The sequence below is a fragment of the Phoca vitulina genome, unplaced genomic scaffold (genome assembly GCF_004348235.1).
Source record: "Phoca vitulina isolate PV1807 unplaced genomic scaffold, GSC_HSeal_1.0 scaffold23, whole genome shotgun sequence".
Lineage (NCBI taxonomy): Eukaryota > Metazoa > Chordata > Mammalia > Carnivora > Phocidae > Phoca > Phoca vitulina.
In genome coordinates this window covers 21,800,137-21,818,115 of record NW_022589726.1, presented here as the reverse complement: position 1 = coordinate 21,818,115, position 17,979 = coordinate 21,800,137, and the positions used below count along the sequence as shown (strand labels likewise).

Below are 17,979 nucleotides of genomic sequence, written 5' to 3'. Positions count from 1 at the left end.
AGCTCTGCCACTTCTGACCCAACCCAGGGCCCAGAACATCTTCAGAGAGCTAGGAATTTTACAAAGAATTTGATTTTATTGATATTTAAATATATTAAATATTTCACTGAAATACATGATACACAACCCTCCCCCCCCCCACAGTGGTTACATTATAAAACCAAAGTCCATGGGCCTCCCATCCACTGACTCCCCCATCACCTGGTGAGAAAGGGGGCGATGGTAGCCCAGGAGAAGGGCATGGCTGGCACTGTGGTATGGGGAGTCGGTGTGGACAGGCCCCTCCCACTTGGCAAGAAGCAAAGTCAAGTCACCGAAGACTGAGGTCTTCCCACTCTGGTCTCCTTACACCCTCAACCCCCAACCCAGGGCTCCAAGCAGTCCCTTCCTATCCAGGGATATGGCTGGGGAAAGGAAGTTGATTTTCTGTCTGGACCAACTAGTCTTTTCCCCTCCTCCTGCCATGGCTAATGAAGTGCCCGATGGCCCATTTGGTTGATGCATGAAGATCCCCCAGGGGAGGCAATATGAGCCAGAAACCAGGCCTCTGCAAGGAGCTTGAGTCAGAAAGGGCACGAGGAAGGGCAAGAGTACCACCTATCCCTTCCATTCCCCAAACCCAGCAACTCTGGGACCCTCCTCTGTCTCTCTCATCACCTCCAAGACAAAATGATGTTCAAGCAAAATTCAGGCTAATGCCTCTGGCTTAAATAGGTACAGACAGAGAAACCAAGGCACCAACTAACTCAGGCCTGAGGCAAGGAGGTTGCAAGGAAAGGAGTAAAAGGAAGGCAGAGATAGGAAGGGAATCTAGAGTCCAACCTTCCAACCCTCCTTCTAGCCCGTGCAGGCTTCATGGGGACTGGGGAGCCTGGAACATGCTAGACTGAGACTGAAGGCTGCGGAACGCCAAGTTTCAGGTTCCCTTGCCCCATTCCCTAGTACCAGAATCTGGGTCCTCAGAGAGATCCCATGCTACCTCGGTCCCAAAGTATACCACCAGCTGGGGAACCCAGGAAATTCCTGAGCCTCTGCCCACCAAACCCCAGACAGGTCAAGTGCATGGAGCACTGAGGCTCAAGCAGGCGCTTGGGTCCCTGCCCCTGGCAGGGAGACAGTCATGCTGCACACGTGGCCCCCAAATGGCACTTAGGGATTTGGCACAAAAAGGACTCCTCTCCCCAGGGCCACCTTCTTCTTGCTACCACACCCCATGCCACTCCTGTGCAACCTAGGCATCTCTCTCCATCCCTTGAAATCAGAAACCCTTCCTTATTCCCGGAAGACAGAGGCCCACAGGAGAGAGGCAACCCCGGGTAGAGAGCTGAGGAGGAGCACAAGGACACACACAGACCTGGCAAACAGCTACACACACAAAGGCCGACATGCACACACAGTACACAGACACACAGGCCCTTCCCAGGGCCAAAGACTTGGGAGGACGGGTTTGAGATCAGGGTCATCCTCCTCCATGTCCTGACCCTTTTCTATTTGGCAACAGAATGGGTAGAGATGCTCTGTGTCCCCTTGCCAGCAGACAGACAGAGAGCACGGGGGGGGGGGGCAGAGTTACTTGATCATGACCCCAGTGGGGCCCTCAGATCGAGTCTGGTACCACCCCGCTCCCTGGCTGGCCTGCTCTCTTTGGCACCTGCCCGTGAACTTTCAACTCCTGGTCTGACATCCGCACACACACGCTTGCTCTCTGGCTGGGCATTTTCACAGTACCAATGAGGCCAGATGCCCCTTTCCCTGGAGCTGTGCAGGAACTGGGGCTAAATCTGAGCTGTCAAAAGTCCCTTTGTTCCCCTTTGGGGACAGATCATGGGACTAGGATTTGGCAAATGGAAACATTCCCCTGAAACATGGACAGAGCTGGGTCCCCAGGGCATCTCCCTCCTCTGCCCTGTGCCTAGGAGGGAGAGCTGACCGGGCTGGGGTACCCGAGGCCAGGGCTGGGGACGCAGGCACTGCAGAGGCAGGCACGGAATAGGCACTCCTCAGGCCTGCCCCAGTCTGTGTACAAAATATTCCCAGGAAAAAGAGGGAAAGGAAGGGCCCAGCCCTGAGTCTGTTGCCCAGACAGACAGGGAAAGGGTAGGCATGGCAAGCTGCCATTTTAATCCCTCAGACAGGAGGGCTCCTTCCGCCTCTGCTGATGCCCCCCTTCCCCCCCCCGGCCCCCCCAGCTCCCAAAAGCTGGAACAAAAAGGCAACAGCCCTATCCCAGTTAGAAAAGTAGAAGTCACTTGCATAATCCTCTTGGTATCCCTTGTTCACCAGCCTGAGGGCAGACGAACATGGTCCAAGCACACCCTACTGGTGTGCTCCCTTCTGTGGTCAGCAGGGTCTGAAGGCTTCGTGCCCCCTGCCACGGCTCCACTGAGCGAGCCCAGAGTCCACTCAGATGCCCACCTTGGTCCTGACAGCTGAATTTGTAGCTGGGCCCTGTTAACTGGGGGGGCCCCCGTTGAGGAAGTAGGTGGTCATCTCCCCCTTGCCCTTCACCTTGACCACCCCTCGACACTCCAGCTGGTAGCCTTTGGCAGCTAGAACCTGGTACAAGTCCGTGGTCACCTGGGGGATGGGAAGGGAACCCATTTAGCCTGGGATCCTTCCTGCTGCATTTGTAGGGGTCCCGGGGTTCTCTAATCATGCTAACCCCACCCCAAACTGCACCCACCCCCAACCACAGAACACTGCCACCCTACCCCTGTCCTAGCTGACCTCAGAGAGGGACCTGCAGAAGCCCTCTGGACCCATACCCTTCCCAGCCTCTGCCCACATCCCCCTCACCTGGATTCGGTCAGGGACCCCCGTGCTGTCCATACGGCTAGAGACATTCACTGTGTTCCCCCAGATGTCATACTGCGGCTTCCGAGCCCCAATGACGCCTGCCACGACTGGGCCCATGTTCAGCCCTGAGATGGGGACAGCAGCAAAAAACTGAGACTAATGGACATTCCAGGGTCAGCCCAGGGAGTCATCCCGCCTCCTGGAACCTTTAGAAGGACCCAGAGAAGAAAGTGACAAAGGGACAAGTGTCCTGGTTGTAAAAAATGGCAGATCTGGGCATGTCCTGAGGCGCTTCCCTGAGTTAAGACAGCCACTGCCATAACAGTAGCTAAATCCACTGAAAGCTCGCTCTGCGCCAAGCCCTCCGGGAAGCATTCTGCATTCCATTACTTCATCCCCTCAACAGCCCTCAACAGTAGGTACCATGCCCATTTTACAGATAGCCTTGGGGAGCTGAGAGGAGTTGGGCAACGTGCTAAATAAGCCAGTAAGTGGCACAGCCCGAGTTCAAACCAGAGTGACTCCAGAACCCACGCTGCTAACCGCTCCTCCCGCCCACCAGCGCCCAGCTCATCTCAGAGGTGCCTCTTAGACTGGCCATAGATAAGGACACGGGGACTGGAGTGTAAATAAACCTGGGTTTGAACCCCAGTGCAGCCATCTACTAGCTGTTTGGCCGTGGCCAAGTTATTTTAATCTGAGAGTCAGTCTCTATCTGTAAAAGGGGATGACAACGTGAAGACTAAAATGCCTAGGACAGGGCCTAGCACACAGTAGACCCCCAATAAATGATCTCTGTTCTAAATGTGAGACAAGACAGGAGGTGGGAGAAAAGGACATCCCAAAGGATTCCTGATGGGGCATCTGTGACGCCGTCCCTAGCCTGCTTCCTTGGCCTCACCCAGGAACAGCCCTGGGAAAAGCTCCCAAGGCAACCAGGCCATCTCACCAATCTTCATCTGGAAATTGTTGAAGGAGTGCTCATTGATGTGTTTCATCTGCTCCATGAGCCGCATGGCATAGTCGGCCAGGGCGGTGATGTGGGAGCGGCCCGCCTGATCATAGGTGCTGGCGTTCAGGCCTGAGGCCGCCATGTAGGTGCTACCAATCGTCTTGATCTTCTCCAGCTGCCGGAAGCGCTCCTCGCTGATGATCTGGCCAGCACGGGGAGACCTGACTGTCAAGGCAGAGAGGCCAAACGCACGCACCCTGCCCGATGCTCACTCCTGCCCTGCCTCGGCCTCTTCCCCCTTCCCTGTTTCAACAGCTCCCCTCCTTCGAGTGAGTGTGCCCCCGCCTTCCAGCTGCTGTTCTCAAGGCGGGACCGAGGAGCCAGAACACAGGCCTCCTTCGTCAGGCAGTCATCAGAACCCCAAGCCAGGACTTAACGCATACAGCTTCAGCTCCGCTTCAAAAGCTCCCTCGCAGAATCCGGAACCACAGAAGGGATATTAGCCACCAGTTATTCTAACCGTCACTTTTCGGGAAACTGAGCGCCAGAGTGAAGAAGTGACTTGGCTCCAAAACAGTAAATGGCCCATTCCTGACCTGGACGTTCAGGATACTTCCTCATGCTTGCTTCCATTTTCTCTATTCAGGGCCCCATCTTGCTTCCTTGGGCTCACATGGGGTTCCGTCTACAGACCACTGCTTTCTTATTCAGTACCATCCACCTGGTACCTATCCTGTCCCCTCCACAGAGCCTCATGTCCTTTGCTCCCCAGCAGTGACGACCCTGCCCCACTGAGGCCGAGCTCCTTGCTGCCTCGGACACCCTGGTGGGTCCTTGTCCTCGCCTCTGCTGTACCTACCCTTACTCCTACCCCGACGTCTCTGGGTCCCATCAACCCTCCCTCCCCGCCCAATCCAGCTACCCCTCCAACCCCGGCCTTCCCATCCGAAGTTCTCCCCACTCCCCTAGCCCCCCCAGCTGCTCGGCCAGCAACAGCGACCAGACAAGCACCTCATCGAAGTCGGCAATGATCTCGTTGAGCAGCCGCAGGCACTCAACGCCCTCATTGTTGGCCTCCAGCTCCACGTAGAACTCGGAGAAGTTGGCGATGGACGCGAACATGACGGCCACGCACTCGCACGACTGGTAGTAGAGCTCGTCGTTGCGGCGCTCCCGGGCCAGGAAGTGGGCGGCCACGTCCTTGGGCAGAATGTTGTGCAGCAGCCTTCGGTTGTAAGCCTGGAGTTCCTCCATCTCCTCCTTCTCCCCTGTTGCCTGTGGACACCACACCCATCACCCATTGCCCAACATTCAAAGGGGTGGGTAGAGCGGCCGATGCCTGGAGACGGGCATCAGAGGGAATCACAGGGAAGAAGAAAGGCATGGCCAGATGAGACCTAAAGAACAAGCAAAGGGGTGAAGGGCACGGACAGGATGAAGCAGGGGTCAGGGGGTGGGCGCAGAGAAGGCTTGGAGCCAGAGTGGGCTTGGGCAGCCCGAGCCTCGGCCAGCTAGCAAGACGCATTTCTGGCTTGGCCCAGGTTCCGTCCCCAGGACCCTCCCCCTGCCCCAGAGGCCCGTGCTCGGTCACCTGCAGCTTCCAGAGGAAGTCCAGCCGCGCCGTCGATTCCACCTGCTGGGCGTGCAGATACAGCGCCAGTGCGAACACCAGCAGGATCACGGGGGTCATGTACTTGAGCGCCACCCGCCCCGCAGCTGGGCTGAGGGTAGGCAGAGGCAAGCTCGGTGTCTGGAAGAGGCACCGGGCAGCCCTACCCTGCCCCGCCCCAGAGCCCTCACTCACCAGTCCAGCCCATCGAAAGTCTCATTGGAAGCAGCCCTGGCAAGGAGATACAAGAAACAAAGTCATTGGCTCTTCTTGGGTTGCTGGGTGGGGGCAGAGGGAAGGGGAGGCAGAAACTGCATTTCCTGAGCACAGAGCACAAAATCAGGCACAGGGCCAGGGCCTTTGCTTACACGAACTCGTTAAGAGCAGAGGTTAAGAGAAGCTTCCACTCCTGGCTCCTCAACTTACCTGTCCTGTGACCCGGTACAAGTTGCTTAAGTCTAGGCCTGTTTCGTCATCAGTAAAAGAGGGATGAGATCTAAGTAACACGCACAAGAGGCCTAGCGCGGCACCCGGTGGGCAGGAAGGCTTCGACAAATGTCAGTTACCACAATCTTTACAATCACCTATGATACAGGAGCCACTGCCATTTTACAGATGAGGAAACTGAGGCTCAGAGACGTTAACTCACCCGCCCAAGGTCACACAGCTAATGAGCAGTAGAGCAGGATTCAAACCCAAGTGGACTCCAGAGGCTTTTCCTACCACCACACCAAGCTATGGCCCCATATCACAAGGGGTGGGGTTTGCAGAGGAAAAGCCAGTGTGGTAACCCCGCCAAAGCCCCTAAGCAGGAGTCAGACGTCTTGGTTCCCAGCCAGGGCTCTGCCACAAAGCAGCTGTGTGACCTACAGGTGGTTAAGAGAATGCGTACGAAGGAACCATGCAAATGAGAGAGGGAATTTTTAAAAATGTCTGGCCTAAAGACACAGGGACTTCCCAGGACTAGGGTTTCCTTGGGGTGACTGTGAAGTCATATGCTGGGAGCTCCTCCCCTGCCACAGGTGAGGGGTGAGTGGTAGCATTCCAAGGGCACAAGAGGCCTGGGCACCAGAGAGACTCACAGTGACCAGCAGGGTCAGGAAGCTCCTAGGGGATGAAAGGGGCTGAGGATAAACTCACAAGCCATGGACACCAAGCAGCAGGTCATAGTTGTCAAAGATGGTGGCTGGGGGGCCCAGCAGAAGCAGCACCAAATAGATGAGCCCCAGGACAAAGATCATGGCCAACTTCCCGATGCTACTGATGTGCAGGAAGACAGAGCTGGCCAAGAGACTCAGCAGCATGTTCCCAACGAAGTACTGGGGGGCGATGGCAGAGGTGGTGTTGGATGAAGCCACGGCACCCCCGACCCCATGCAGGAAGAGCACTCCCCTCCACAACCTCAAACCCAAAGCTCCTCCAGCCTCCGCCCCCGCCCCCCAGCACACTGGGGCCCCTGGCTGCTTCTGCGGCAGAGGGACGCTGGTGAGACCTGGGCCCCCGGTGCCCAGCGCCAGGCCGGACACAGAGGAGTCAACAACGAGTACTGATCGGGACCGCCCCCCCATCCCGCCTGAGCACGGCTTGGACACCTCAGGGAAGCTGCAAGTGGGTGCGGTGCCCTCACAGAGGGGAGCCTCCAGGCCCAGGGAGTAATTGAGCTGCTGCAGGTGGCAGGCAGTGATGTCAGCGGGTGTTACATTCAGCATCCGGGCTGCGCAGGTCCGTATGGGGGTGTGGTCACAGGTGAACTGCAGAAGTGGGGGGAGACATATCAGGGTACCGCGGAGGGGAGCGCTCACAAGGGCCATGCCCCCGTGCCTTCTACCCTCGAGGTCAAAGTTCTCACTGAGGGTGACAGGAGGTACAGAGAGCAAGGAGAAAGGGGGACTCGAGTTAACCTCATCCCCTCCTTTGGGATAACGAGCTCTCGGAGGGCAGGAAATGGGTCTCCTTCCTCTGCCTACCCCCAGGGCCCAGAGCAGTGCTTGGCACAGATGAAGGGAAGAAGAATCCCCACTGGACCTTTACCATGTTGGCGATGGCAGAGGTGAACACAAGCAAGACTGAAAAGATGCCAACCACAGTGCTGTGTGCCCGAGAGCGCACAATGCTGCGGGAAAGACGTCGCAGGGCCTTGGGGAAGAGCTGCGGACAGGCCAGAGACCGGGAGTTAGAGACCACGTCAGCCAAGGGGTAAGGCCAACCAGGGATGGGGCCCGGGGGTGGGGGGGGCGGCGGGGAGGCCTGGCCTTCTCCTCCCTGTCCCCACGTGCCTCACCAGCCCAGCCCAGCCAGCCCTCCCCGACCAGCCCTGGAAGAACCCCCGACGTACAGAGCCGCAGGAGGGCACGGCACAGGTCAGCACGGTGATCAGCAACAGCAGGAAGATACTGGCATAGATCCCAAGCATCAGTGTCGAACTGGGGCAGAAGAGGGCCAGGAAAAATGTTACTCTGGAATAGCTGGGCATCCTTGTCCCACTCTCCAGATGGGCAGGGTGCGGGCTCCAGGGACCGTGAGCTTGCATGGGTGTTTAGGAAGGTTCTGGGAAGTGGTGGAGGGAAGAGAAGCAGAGTGAGGAGGGACAGGGCTCTCACTGTGGGAAGACGAGGAGCTGGATAAAGCAGATGAAGCAGAAGACCAACAGTGCACAGGCCACGTAGGCTCCGAAGCGGGGGTCCACCTTCCGTGAGTACTGAGGGAGAGGAGGCTGAGCTGGGTGCTGGGCTCTGCCCTGGGGGAGGCAGGGCACTCCCAGGGGCCTCAAGGAGGGGAAGCAGTGGCCCAGTTGATAGGAATCCCCCCTGTACCCTGTGGTCGCCCCTCTCCCCCCATTCCCAAAATAACCTCTCCTGTTCCCTCAGTTGTGCTCAGCCTTCCCTGCCTGGACCTCCCCTCCTCGCCTGGCCCTCGTCCCTCTGCCCTCAAATCCCCCAAACCTTCTTTTCAAGATCCTCTCTCTGGAAGGTGAGCAGGAAGCGGCGCACGTGGTCCTTCCGTAGCTGATCGATGCTGCGGGCATCGATGGCACGGCCCAGGAACTCATCTACCTCGTCCTCGGGGTTCAGGGCATCTTGGGCACCCCGGCTGAGGGCAGGGGACATGGCTTCACCAGGGGCATGAGCAGTGCCACGTGAGAGGCAATTAGAAGGGAAGGGCATGGGCAGCACCCAAGAATAGAGTGAGCGGGGGTGCGGCCCCTGCTCCCCCATGACACACCTAAGGTCCAGGAAAGAGGGGGCCTCGGCTCCCCGCAGCCCTGTCCCAGGGTGCAAGTGCCTTCTCCACTCCTCTTCCTCCCTCCTCAATCACCTGACTTACTTGTCTTTGCTGGAGTCATCAATGCCCTGGAGAAAGGGACAAAGCGTGCCGGTGAGGTGAAGGGCGGACCACCCTCACCTCCATCATCCCTTCCCCCTCCCCAACAGCGTGCTGAGGGGTCCCCCCCATGTACTTTGCGGGCTCGGGACCTCTGGTATGAAGTCATCCCTCCTGCTCCCAATACCAGAAGTCATACGTGGAGATGCAGGAGCCACAAGAAGAAAGGAAGAAGAAAGAAGGGGGGCACAGAGTGTCAGGAAAATGAGGCCTCAGGTGCTAGCGCTGCGGGCCCCTCACCATCTGGCGGAAAGCCTTGGAGTCCTTGGTCCGGGAGAAGGCACGGTCGGGCACCCAGCGTGGCATCAGCCCTTCCATGGAGTTGGCCCGCGTCCGCTGCAGCTTGGCCAGCATGGCCTTCTCCTCTTTCTGTGCGGGCAGCCGGGTGCAGGATCAGAAAAGGGGCCCAGAGAAGAAGTCTGTCTGCTCCCCACATTTGCCCTCCTCCCTGCCTGCCTCCCCCCCCCACACCCCACCCCGGCCTGACCCGTTTCTGGCTGGCTCCCAGGATGAGGAAGGTCTCGATGTGCTGCTCCTTGAGGTAGGCGTTACGCTCACCGCCGCGGCCTGGCTCCACCTCGTAGTCCCCGTTCAGGTACTGCAGCGTGGCCCGGGTGATATGGATCCGGCTGGGAGGGAACAGGAGGGTGAGGCCTGGGCTTGCCCGCCTCATTCCCGTCCCTCACCACCTGGACCCCACACTCACCCAGCCCGGCCCCCCGCCTCCATGTGGTTGGCCAGCGTCACGTCATTGGACCACACGTCGAACTGCCACTTCCGCAGGCCAAGGACGCCACAGTGCACACGCCCGCTGTGGATGCCCACGCGCATGTTCACGTTCACGCCGGTCACCTCACGCACCAGCCTGGGAGGAGGCGGCTCCGGTTCAGCTCCTGGCACAGTCCTCCCCACTCCCAGCCCAGAGCTCAGGCCCTTCACTCCCCTCGGAGCCAAACAGACAGGGACAGACCCAGACGCGGGGCACAGGAGCACAGCCCTTGGCTGGACGTGGGCAAAAGGCTGCCAGGGTCTCAGGGACAAATGTTTGCGGGTTGTGCTCCCCGGCTGTGGCCCTGCAGCATCCTGTGGAACTGAGCCAGAAAGGGGGGAGTCCCTGTTCTCCCCTCAGGCCAGCTCAGCTAGCGCTCGCACCAGCCCAAACGCCCTGCCCGGCTGGCTGGGGTCTCGGCCCCACAGGCTCAAGAAATATGCATTCCCCTCCCCGGTGATGGGCCTCCAAGACAGAGAAATAGCCACAACTGAGAAAAAGTCCTGAGGACACGCCAAAGGGTAGGAGTCGGCGGGGGCACCCTCGGTTCCAGAAGGCCTGGGAGGGGCACTGCTTACGAGATAGCCTCGATCATGTCCACGCCCATCTCCACACAGCAGTGGGCATGATCTGCCCGGGCCTCCGGCAGCCCCGACACACAGTAGTAACAGTCCCCTAAGATCTTGATCCTCAGGCAGTGATTTTCCTAAAGGGGAGAGTTGGGGAGAGTCGCTCTCACTCTCTTGCCCGCCCAGCACCCTCACTGAGTCACCACCTGTCCCCACCGTGCCAGGCCGCCCCAGTAAGGCTATGCTCTCGCCACCCCCAGCCCCAGCCCCCTCACCGCAGCCAGCTTGTCAAACCGGGCAAAGAGCTCGTTCAGGGTCATGACCAGCTCCTGCGCGGTGCACTGGGATGCCAGGCTGGTGAAGCCTTCAATGTCTGCAAACAGGATGCTGCGGACAAGGGCAGAAGACGGAAGGACCACGTGGCGCTCAAAGACTCCCCGGTCCCCCATCCCTCCCGGGCTCCTCCCCCTCCCCCCCTACCTGACATTGTCATGCTTCTGGATGTAGATCTTGTGGAACATCATGTCCTCTTTCTTTGTGTTGATATCTTCTTTCATCTCCATGGCAACATGCTGGGGCAACACGGACAGCAGCAGCCGTTCCTAGACCAGCGGTTTCAACGGGGCACCACTACCTTCTCGGCCTCACGCTGCAATCCCTCCTGATGCCTCCACCACCCCAGGGCCCTCCCAGAGCCCTCTGGAGACCTGAGCTTCCCTTCTGGACCTCCCCCATGAGAGCCGACAGCAGATACACACCCGTGCAACCCCTCGCTTGTGCTCCCAGCTGCCCTCTCCCACCCTGGGACAAGACAGGACCCCCAGCGTCACACAGCCTGTGTGATGCACGATCGGGGGGACCATCCACACTTATTCCATGGAGTGGTACAAGGCAGCGGACCCAGTCTGCGGGTTCTTTGGGGGTGAGGACGGGAAAGGCCTTGGACAGGGAGAGCAGCCCCACCTGCTGCCGATTCTCATGCTGCAGGTGCAGCCGGGCCTGGATGTAACCACGGGTCTCCTGGAAGGCCTGGCGCTGAGACACCTCAGCCGGGTAGTGCGTGCAGATGCCGATGACATTGGTGCAGACGAACAGCAACATGCTGGCACCCAGCTGCAAGAGGGCGGCAGCGGCAGACGGGTGACCCCCCCCACCCCCACCCCGCGCAGGTGCAACTTGCTAGGCTCTCTGTGCATGCATTCCCTCGGGGAGGAAGCCAGGATCCTGTGCCCTGTCTGTCCCCGAGCTGTCCCAACCCCTGTAACACATCTCCCCCTTCTCCCACAGGACTCCGGCCCCCTGCCCGGATCACTCCACAGCTAGAAATGGGACCTCTTCACAACTCCTGGGAGCAGAAGCGCCAACCAGGGCAAGGTGGGTCATGGGGCCTGTGCCCAGCACACTACGATTTCCTGCCCCACAGTCAGCCCAAACAAAAAACAAATGCTGCTCCTTCTGCATGTGGATCTCCTCACAGGACAACACCCAGGAGACTTGAGCTCTATATCCTCCTATGAATGCCCAGGACAAGTCACCTCATCTCTCTGGGCCTCTGTATGCTCACCTAGAACCTGGAGAGGGACAACAAGAAGATTTCTAAGGTCCCTCCCTGCTCTGACATAACTTGATATAATAATTACTACTACTATTATTATTATTATTAGTTGGCTAATTTGTTGGCTGCCTATTTAATATTCCTGACTTCTATAGCTACCTCATATACAGTAACGGATTTCTCCTAACTCTATGAAACAGATAACAGCATCTCATTTTAAAGGTAAGACGTTCCAGCACAGAGACGCTAAGTAACGTGTCCCAAATCACACAGCTAATAGTGGCTGGTGTGGGACTTGAACCCAGGACAGTCAGAATCCAAAGCCTGTGTCCAAACCCTACTGCACGGTACATTCCAGACTTCCAAGATTCCTACACACTCCACTCACCCAAGCTCTTGCGGCCCAGCCTCAGAGACCAGGCTTGGGAGTCCTCAATTCTACTAACGTGGGACCTTCCCTTCCACCTGGGAAGGGCTGCCACCATGCCCCGGCACTCCCAATTCTTGGCACAGCCTGGCCGCATGCCCTAGGCCCCCGATCTGAGGACGGTCAGCCCTCCTCAGCACCAGAGCACTCACTGGAGAGCAAGTCTAGGGAGAACTGGCCTCAGTGTTTCTGGAAATTCAGGGGTTAACCTGGCACCTGTGGCTCCACCCCAGAGTTGGCTGGGGCAGGCTTCTAGTTTGGGGAGAAGGGAGGGAAAGAGCACTAACTGGAAGCCAGGAATTCTGGGCTTTGCCCAGAACCAGAACTAGTCCTGCAAACTTGGGCAGGTCACTTAATCTCTGGGGCCTGTTTTCATGTTTCTTAGGTGAAATGGAGGGGTAGGTTCAGCAAACCCCCAAGCCATTTCTCGCTCTGACCCTCTAGGAACGGCCTCCTAGCTTCCCTTCCCAGTCCAGCTCACAAGGCCCCCCTCCCAGCAGCAGGGCTGAAGAGGGGGGCACACTATCTCCCTTAGGGGTTTCTAAGAATAGCCCCCAGTGGGGGAGAAGGAGAGGGGGGGTTAACCAGGCAACTTCCCTTCCTGGCCCCAGGAGCCCAAGAGGAAAAAGTGAGTCATGGGGGAGGGAAGGGGAAGGGGGACGAGAGACTGAAATAGATCTGTACGCAGACCCCTATCTGACTGTGAGAAAAAAGGGATGCCAGGGCACTCTAGGAGACTCCAGGAGGGGCCACTGGGTGAAACCGCTCAGTGCGTCTGAATGAGTGGGTCAGAGGAGAAGGAAGGCTCCTTCCCGTGAGTGTGAGCAGGGCTGGATCTGGAAAGGGGCTGTGCAAGGAGCCTAGAAAGGAGGCCACGGCCCCAAGCCATCCAGACTCGCATAGGCCAACTGGACACAGGGACTCAATCCTTCTCAGTTCAGAGAAGGGTTATGGCGACCCTGGCTCCGAGGACGGGCACAGGGGCAGGGGTGACTTTCCCCACTCACCCTAAGAACGTGCCTGCTGAGACCTACTGGGTCAGGCTGCAGCTGGGTGCCCCTGGGGAGGCAGGAGGCTGGCACAGTCCTGGCCTCCATGGGGCTGCGCCTCCCCAATCAGGCCCTGGGCCTGGTTCTGGGCACCATGCCAGCTAAGAGCAGAGAAGAGACACCCACCCACCCCTGGCCAGCCAGAGAGAAGGCGGGGAGGGGAGGGGCTGGGGAGGCACCACCTCCATACTCCCCCTTCCCCAGGAGGGTAGTCCAACTCCAAAGCCCAGTGCGACAGCTACCCTGGTGAGAAGTGGGGGGCCAGCAGAGACAGAAAGACCCTGGCTCTTTAAGAGGTCTGACTGCCCTGTGGGTGCGTGCTCCACAAACAAATGGGCTATAAAGTTACTTTTAAAAAGGTACATTCTGTTCCAGAGCACAAGCTGGGCGGAGAAGGGCATCATGCCAGAGCACCCAGCTTCTCACCCTGGGAGCCCCAGGCAACTTCCTCTTTGTGGGTGGGGCTAGGGTGGGCTACAGGCCACAAGCCCTAGGCAAGGCAGAGGTGGGACTCCCTCAAAACTTGAGCAAGACAGAGGACAGCACCCTCAAAATCAGGGTGCCAAGAGAGGGATCATGAGATACGTTGGTTAGGGGCTATGCCCTGAAGGATCAGCTAGGCAAGATGTCCTGGTCTCTGCTCCCTGGTCAGGGGGATGACCCAAGATGGCAGACTCCACAGGCTCTTGTCTCTCTGAAAGCGACTTCCAGGAAGGCCCTTCCCTGGGTACCATCCCCTACAGCACTCCCACACCTCCCTGCCCCTAGGTTCTACTCCACTCTGGGAGAGGGTGGGGCCCTAACAGCAACATCATGAGGTAGATACTATTTTTATCCCAGTTTTACAGACTGGGAAATTAAGGCTGGGAGAAGTGAGGTTTGTTGTCTTAGATCTCAGCCCGTTGGACCAGCAGGTCTGCTCACAGCCAAGCCGTGATTTCTCCCTCAACATCGTGCTGTCAAGCCCCACCCCACACACCACTCAGAACCTGGATACAGTAGCTGGCATGGACAGAGAACCTCAAGGCAGGGCTGCCGGAGCCCTGGTGCTCAGTGGGAGGACGGCGGGAAGAGATCCGACCCTGACGCCCCTCTTTTCTACAGTCCAACTCCACTCAAACCACACCCAGCCCCGGAGAAAACTGATCCCACTCGTCACCCTCCCTGTCCTCTCAGAGATGGCCTTGGTCCAGGAGAGAAGCAACTCCTCCCTTGCTCACTCCCTCCAAACCCTGCTTGATCCTTCCAGATCACCACCTGGAGCTGCTTTTCAGGGATGGCACTGGGCCTGAGTCTCAGGTATCAACTTGGGGCCAGAAATGCCAAGGCCTGCCGTAGCCAACAGTGCCGTCTCGGCCCTGCCCGGGCCCCGGGGCTGAACATCCCCTTCACAGCTCCAATGCTCCCTCACATCTACGGGCTACACTGCTTCAAGGGCCTCAGGCTAAAGAGCTGCAGACTGGGGCCTGCAGAGCACAGGCTTGGGTCCGGGGGCCCTCCCTCCCCTCAGCAGTGCCCTCAGCTCCAGATCCCAGATGCAGCCGACCCCTGAAACTTGGCCTCCCGTCATTTGCCCCTCCCCTTGGACACAGCCCCAGCCCCAGCACCCACCCATGACCCACACCCCTGCCACCCTCGATCACCAGACCCCTTCTCATTCCTGGCCTGGTGCCCCAAGGCCCACCTCCCCGACCACCCACCTGCTTCCAGAGGAAGGCGTCGCCGCGGTTGAGTTGCCAGGCCAAGATCAAATGCAGGGTGGAGAGGCCCAGGCCACTGAAGACCGCTGCGCGCATGCGGATGGGGAGGAGCGTGTAGGTGATGTAGACAAAAAACACAGGGCACCAGAGGCCCACGGAGGGGCTGCGGGGGGTGGCCGCCAGGGCACCCCCCACCTGCACAGCTGCCAGGATGCCCAGCACCACGTAGCTCACCACCCACATGGAGTCCTGGCGGAAGCTGTGCCGGTTGCACACCACCATGAGCGCCACGAAGAGCGTGGCGGCGCCGGCCAGCAGGGCCACGTAGGCGGGCTGAGGGCGGGCGGGCGCCGCATGGAAGGCGAGCAGCACGGCGGCCAGCAGCACCAGCACGGCCATGAGCAGCGTCAGGCTGCTCTGGTTCATCTGGAAGAAGTACCGCTGGTACAGGCGCTCCAGCTTGGCCGAGCGGAACTGCTTCGACTGGAACACCTGGGCCAGGCGCCGCCAGCAGGACGGCCGACGCCTGGCTGTCACGTCAGGGGCCACGTCGGCCGTCGCCTCCGTGTCCTCAAAGCCCAGGGCCACCGCGCGCAGCCCCAGCTCCGGGCCCTTGCCTGGGCCACCCCTCCGGACGAAGGCCTCGTCCTGCCAGGGGCACCGAGGGGGAGCTGCAGGGGTGGGGCTGGGGGGCTGTGCGTCCCGGAGGCAGCTCATATAGCGGGGCGTGCAGAAGCCACTGGTCCGAGTCCCACGGCGGGGACGCTTCTGCCCATTGCGCTCACCCCAGGCTGTTTTCCGTTCATCCACTTTGGGGACCAGGAGGCCACTAAACCACGACATGCTGCTGGGAGAAAGGAACGAGTTGGTATTAACACCACCGTCACTCCCTACCACCACCAGTAGCTATCATAAACTGAGTACATTCACAGCCAAGCTAAGCCCTTCAGACGACATCTCACTCAAATAAAATCCCGGAGGAGGAGGATGGTGTCCCCCTTCAACAGGCCAGGAGACAGGAGACAGAGGGAGGGAGGTAACTGGCCCTAGATCAAGGAGCCATAGAGCTGTGAGAACCGAGATTCGAACCCAGATCCGCCAGTACACGTATACGTTCACCTCTTCCCTAAAAGCACTGATTCGTGGGCGGTGACAAACTCAAGTGCCTGTGTCAATGAGCAAAGGCTCCCCCGGCTCAGATGTGGGAGGAACTACGGAGTGCCCCCCCAGCACGGCAGGGGCGCGCAGCACCCCACACTAGTAGCTAGCTGCTGCTGGCATCCCGGCAGAGCCTGAGCTTCTCATTTTCAACAGAAGCTGAAAAAAATGTACATTGTAATGTGACAGCTCCTGATTTTTAAATGTTGGCAAGTAATTCACATTTTTCAACACTGCAAGCCAAGTAAATCACGTCTATGGAATGAATTCAGCCTGTGAGCTGCCAATCGGTGACCTCTATACAAAAGGGAATCTCTTTCCACATCATTCCCCATCACACTCACGCCACGCACACTTCACCAGGCCAAATGCAACTTCTTCCTTGGGTCACGGCTTAGAAGGAACTTCCTCAGGGAAGATGTCCCGGCTCTCCAGCCCAGACTACGTTCCGTCCCGTTTACCGTCTGTGTGTTTCCTCTATAGTACTTACCACAATTATAACTAAACTGCCCCTTGTTCAATGTGTGTCCCCACCCCTCTGACTATAAACTTTGTGAGGGTAGGGATTATCACTATTTTGCTCAGCACTTTATTCCTAGCACCAAGTACTCAGCCCAGCTCAGGGTAAGGACTCAAGAAATATAATGAGGGGCGCCTGGGTGGTTCAGTCGTTGAGCATCTGCCTTCGGCTCAGGTCATGATCCCAGGGTCCTGGGATCGAGCCCCGCATCGGGCTCCCCGCTCCGTGGGAAGCCTGCTTCTCCCTCTCCCACTCCCCCTGCTTGTGTTCCCTCTCTTGCTGTCTCTCTCTCTGTCAAATAAATAAATAAAATCTTAAAAAAAGAAATACGTTGAAAAGACAGAAAGCTCAAGATGGGATGTCTGGGTGGCTCAGTCGGTTAAGTGTCTGACTCTGGGTTTCGGCTCAGGTCATGATCTCAGGGTGGTGAGATCGAGCCCCATGTCAGCTGTACCCTCAGTGCCCAGTCTGCTTGGGATTCTCTCCCTTTCCCTCTCCCTCCCACTCTGTCCCTCCCCTCTCCCCCCTCCCAGCACTCTCTCTCTCTCAAATAAATAAATAAATAAAATCAAAAAAAAAAAAAAGCAAGCTCAAGGGCATTTGCATTGAGCAGCGAATGTGAAATAAAAACAAATAGTGATAATCCTGTGACTCTTCATCTTCCTCCCTGCACTCCAGTCCCATGAGCCTCCTTGCTGTTCCCCAACACACCGTGCATAGGCCGGCCTGGGCCTGTGGTGCTCGGGGCCTTGTCCTCTGCCGCTACAAGAGCTCCTCCAGGTCACAGCTCAAATGTCCCCTTATCAGTGAGTCTTTCTCTGACCGTTCTATTAAAATAGCAACCCCCTTTCCTGGAGCTCCCTATCTCTCTTCCCAGCTTTATGCTTTAATTTTCTCCATAGCTCTTATCAGCAACTGCCATTCTATATATTTTCCTTATTTGCTCATTGTGTCTCCTCACTGGAATGTCAGCTCCATGCAGGCAGGGATTTGGGCCCGTTTTCCTCACCGCCCTATCTGCCACACCTAGTAGAGTCTAAGTAAATGTTCCTAGAAGGGCTCAGTAGATAATGCTTTCTCTGTGCTTTAAACTTTTCGAGGTCCTCTCACAGGCCTAATTCCATCTGATCTTCACCAAAACCCTGTGTAGCTGCTTCTGTGGCCACCTGGAGCACAGATTTCACAGGGGAAAAAAAAAAAAGAAAAAAAGAAAGGAAAACAAGGTGCATAGCAGCTTTATGTGGCTGGCCCAAGTTACAGAGATCCCAGGCCACTGAATCAGACCCAAATCTCAGGTCTCCTGAGAGTAGCGCCTTGAGCCAGGATGGGGAGGACTCCAGGACAACACCCTCAGGGAGCCGCATGTGCATGCCTCCTAGCAATGAGAGCATTGTCATCCTCCTCCATGCCCACAGGGCACCCTTCAGAGCTAGCAGCCTTGACATTTGTACTCACTAGGGGACACGGGGGGGGGGGGGGGGGGGGGGGGGGGGG

At 58.0% G+C, this 17,979-nt stretch overlaps 1 protein-coding gene across 10 annotated transcripts in view; it reads right to left on the bottom strand.

Annotated features, from left to right (window-relative positions):
* Nucleotides 1-61: 61 nt before the first annotated feature.
* The window catches only part of ADCY6 (adenylate cyclase 6), a 21,511-nt gene continuing 3,593 nt past the window's right edge, over nt 62-17,979 (bottom strand). For 4 of the 10 annotated variants that reach the window (XM_032420531.1, XM_032420527.1, XM_032420528.1 and 1 more), the window contains exons 2-22: nt 14,808-15,651; nt 11,040-11,189; nt 10,557-10,678; nt 10,352-10,463; nt 10,086-10,213; nt 9,445-9,603; nt 9,226-9,367; nt 8,979-9,107; nt 8,682-8,707; nt 8,300-8,447; nt 7,958-8,055; nt 7,693-7,780; nt 7,389-7,505; nt 6,950-7,108; nt 6,498-6,676; nt 5,553-5,588; nt 5,340-5,469; nt 4,760-5,023; nt 3,746-3,950; nt 2,797-2,921; nt 62-2,577 (exon numbers count right to left, since the gene is read on the bottom strand). In XM_032420531.1, the coding sequence (XP_032276422.1) occupies nt 2,452-2,577; nt 2,797-2,921; nt 3,746-3,950; nt 4,760-5,023; nt 5,340-5,469; nt 5,553-5,588; nt 6,498-6,676; nt 6,950-7,108; nt 7,389-7,505; nt 7,693-7,780; nt 7,958-8,055; nt 8,300-8,447; nt 8,682-8,707; nt 8,979-9,107; nt 9,226-9,367; nt 9,445-9,603; nt 10,086-10,213; nt 10,352-10,463; nt 10,557-10,678; nt 11,040-11,189; nt 14,808-15,650 (3,486 nt within the window). In that variant the 5' untranslated portion in view covers nt 15,651 and the 3' untranslated portion in view covers nt 62-2,451. Of the gene's footprint in view, nt 2,578-2,796; nt 2,922-3,745; nt 3,951-4,759; nt 5,024-5,339; nt 5,470-5,552; nt 5,589-6,497; nt 6,677-6,949; nt 7,109-7,388; nt 7,506-7,692; nt 7,781-7,957; nt 8,056-8,299; nt 8,448-8,681; nt 8,708-8,978; nt 9,108-9,225; nt 9,368-9,444; nt 9,604-10,085; nt 10,214-10,351; nt 10,464-10,556; nt 10,679-11,039; nt 11,190-14,807; nt 15,718-16,318; nt 16,607-17,196; nt 17,859-17,979 lie in introns of those variants that run through there. The other 6 variants (XM_032420532.1, XM_032420533.1, XM_032420529.1 and 3 more) reach the window with 4 other exon arrangements.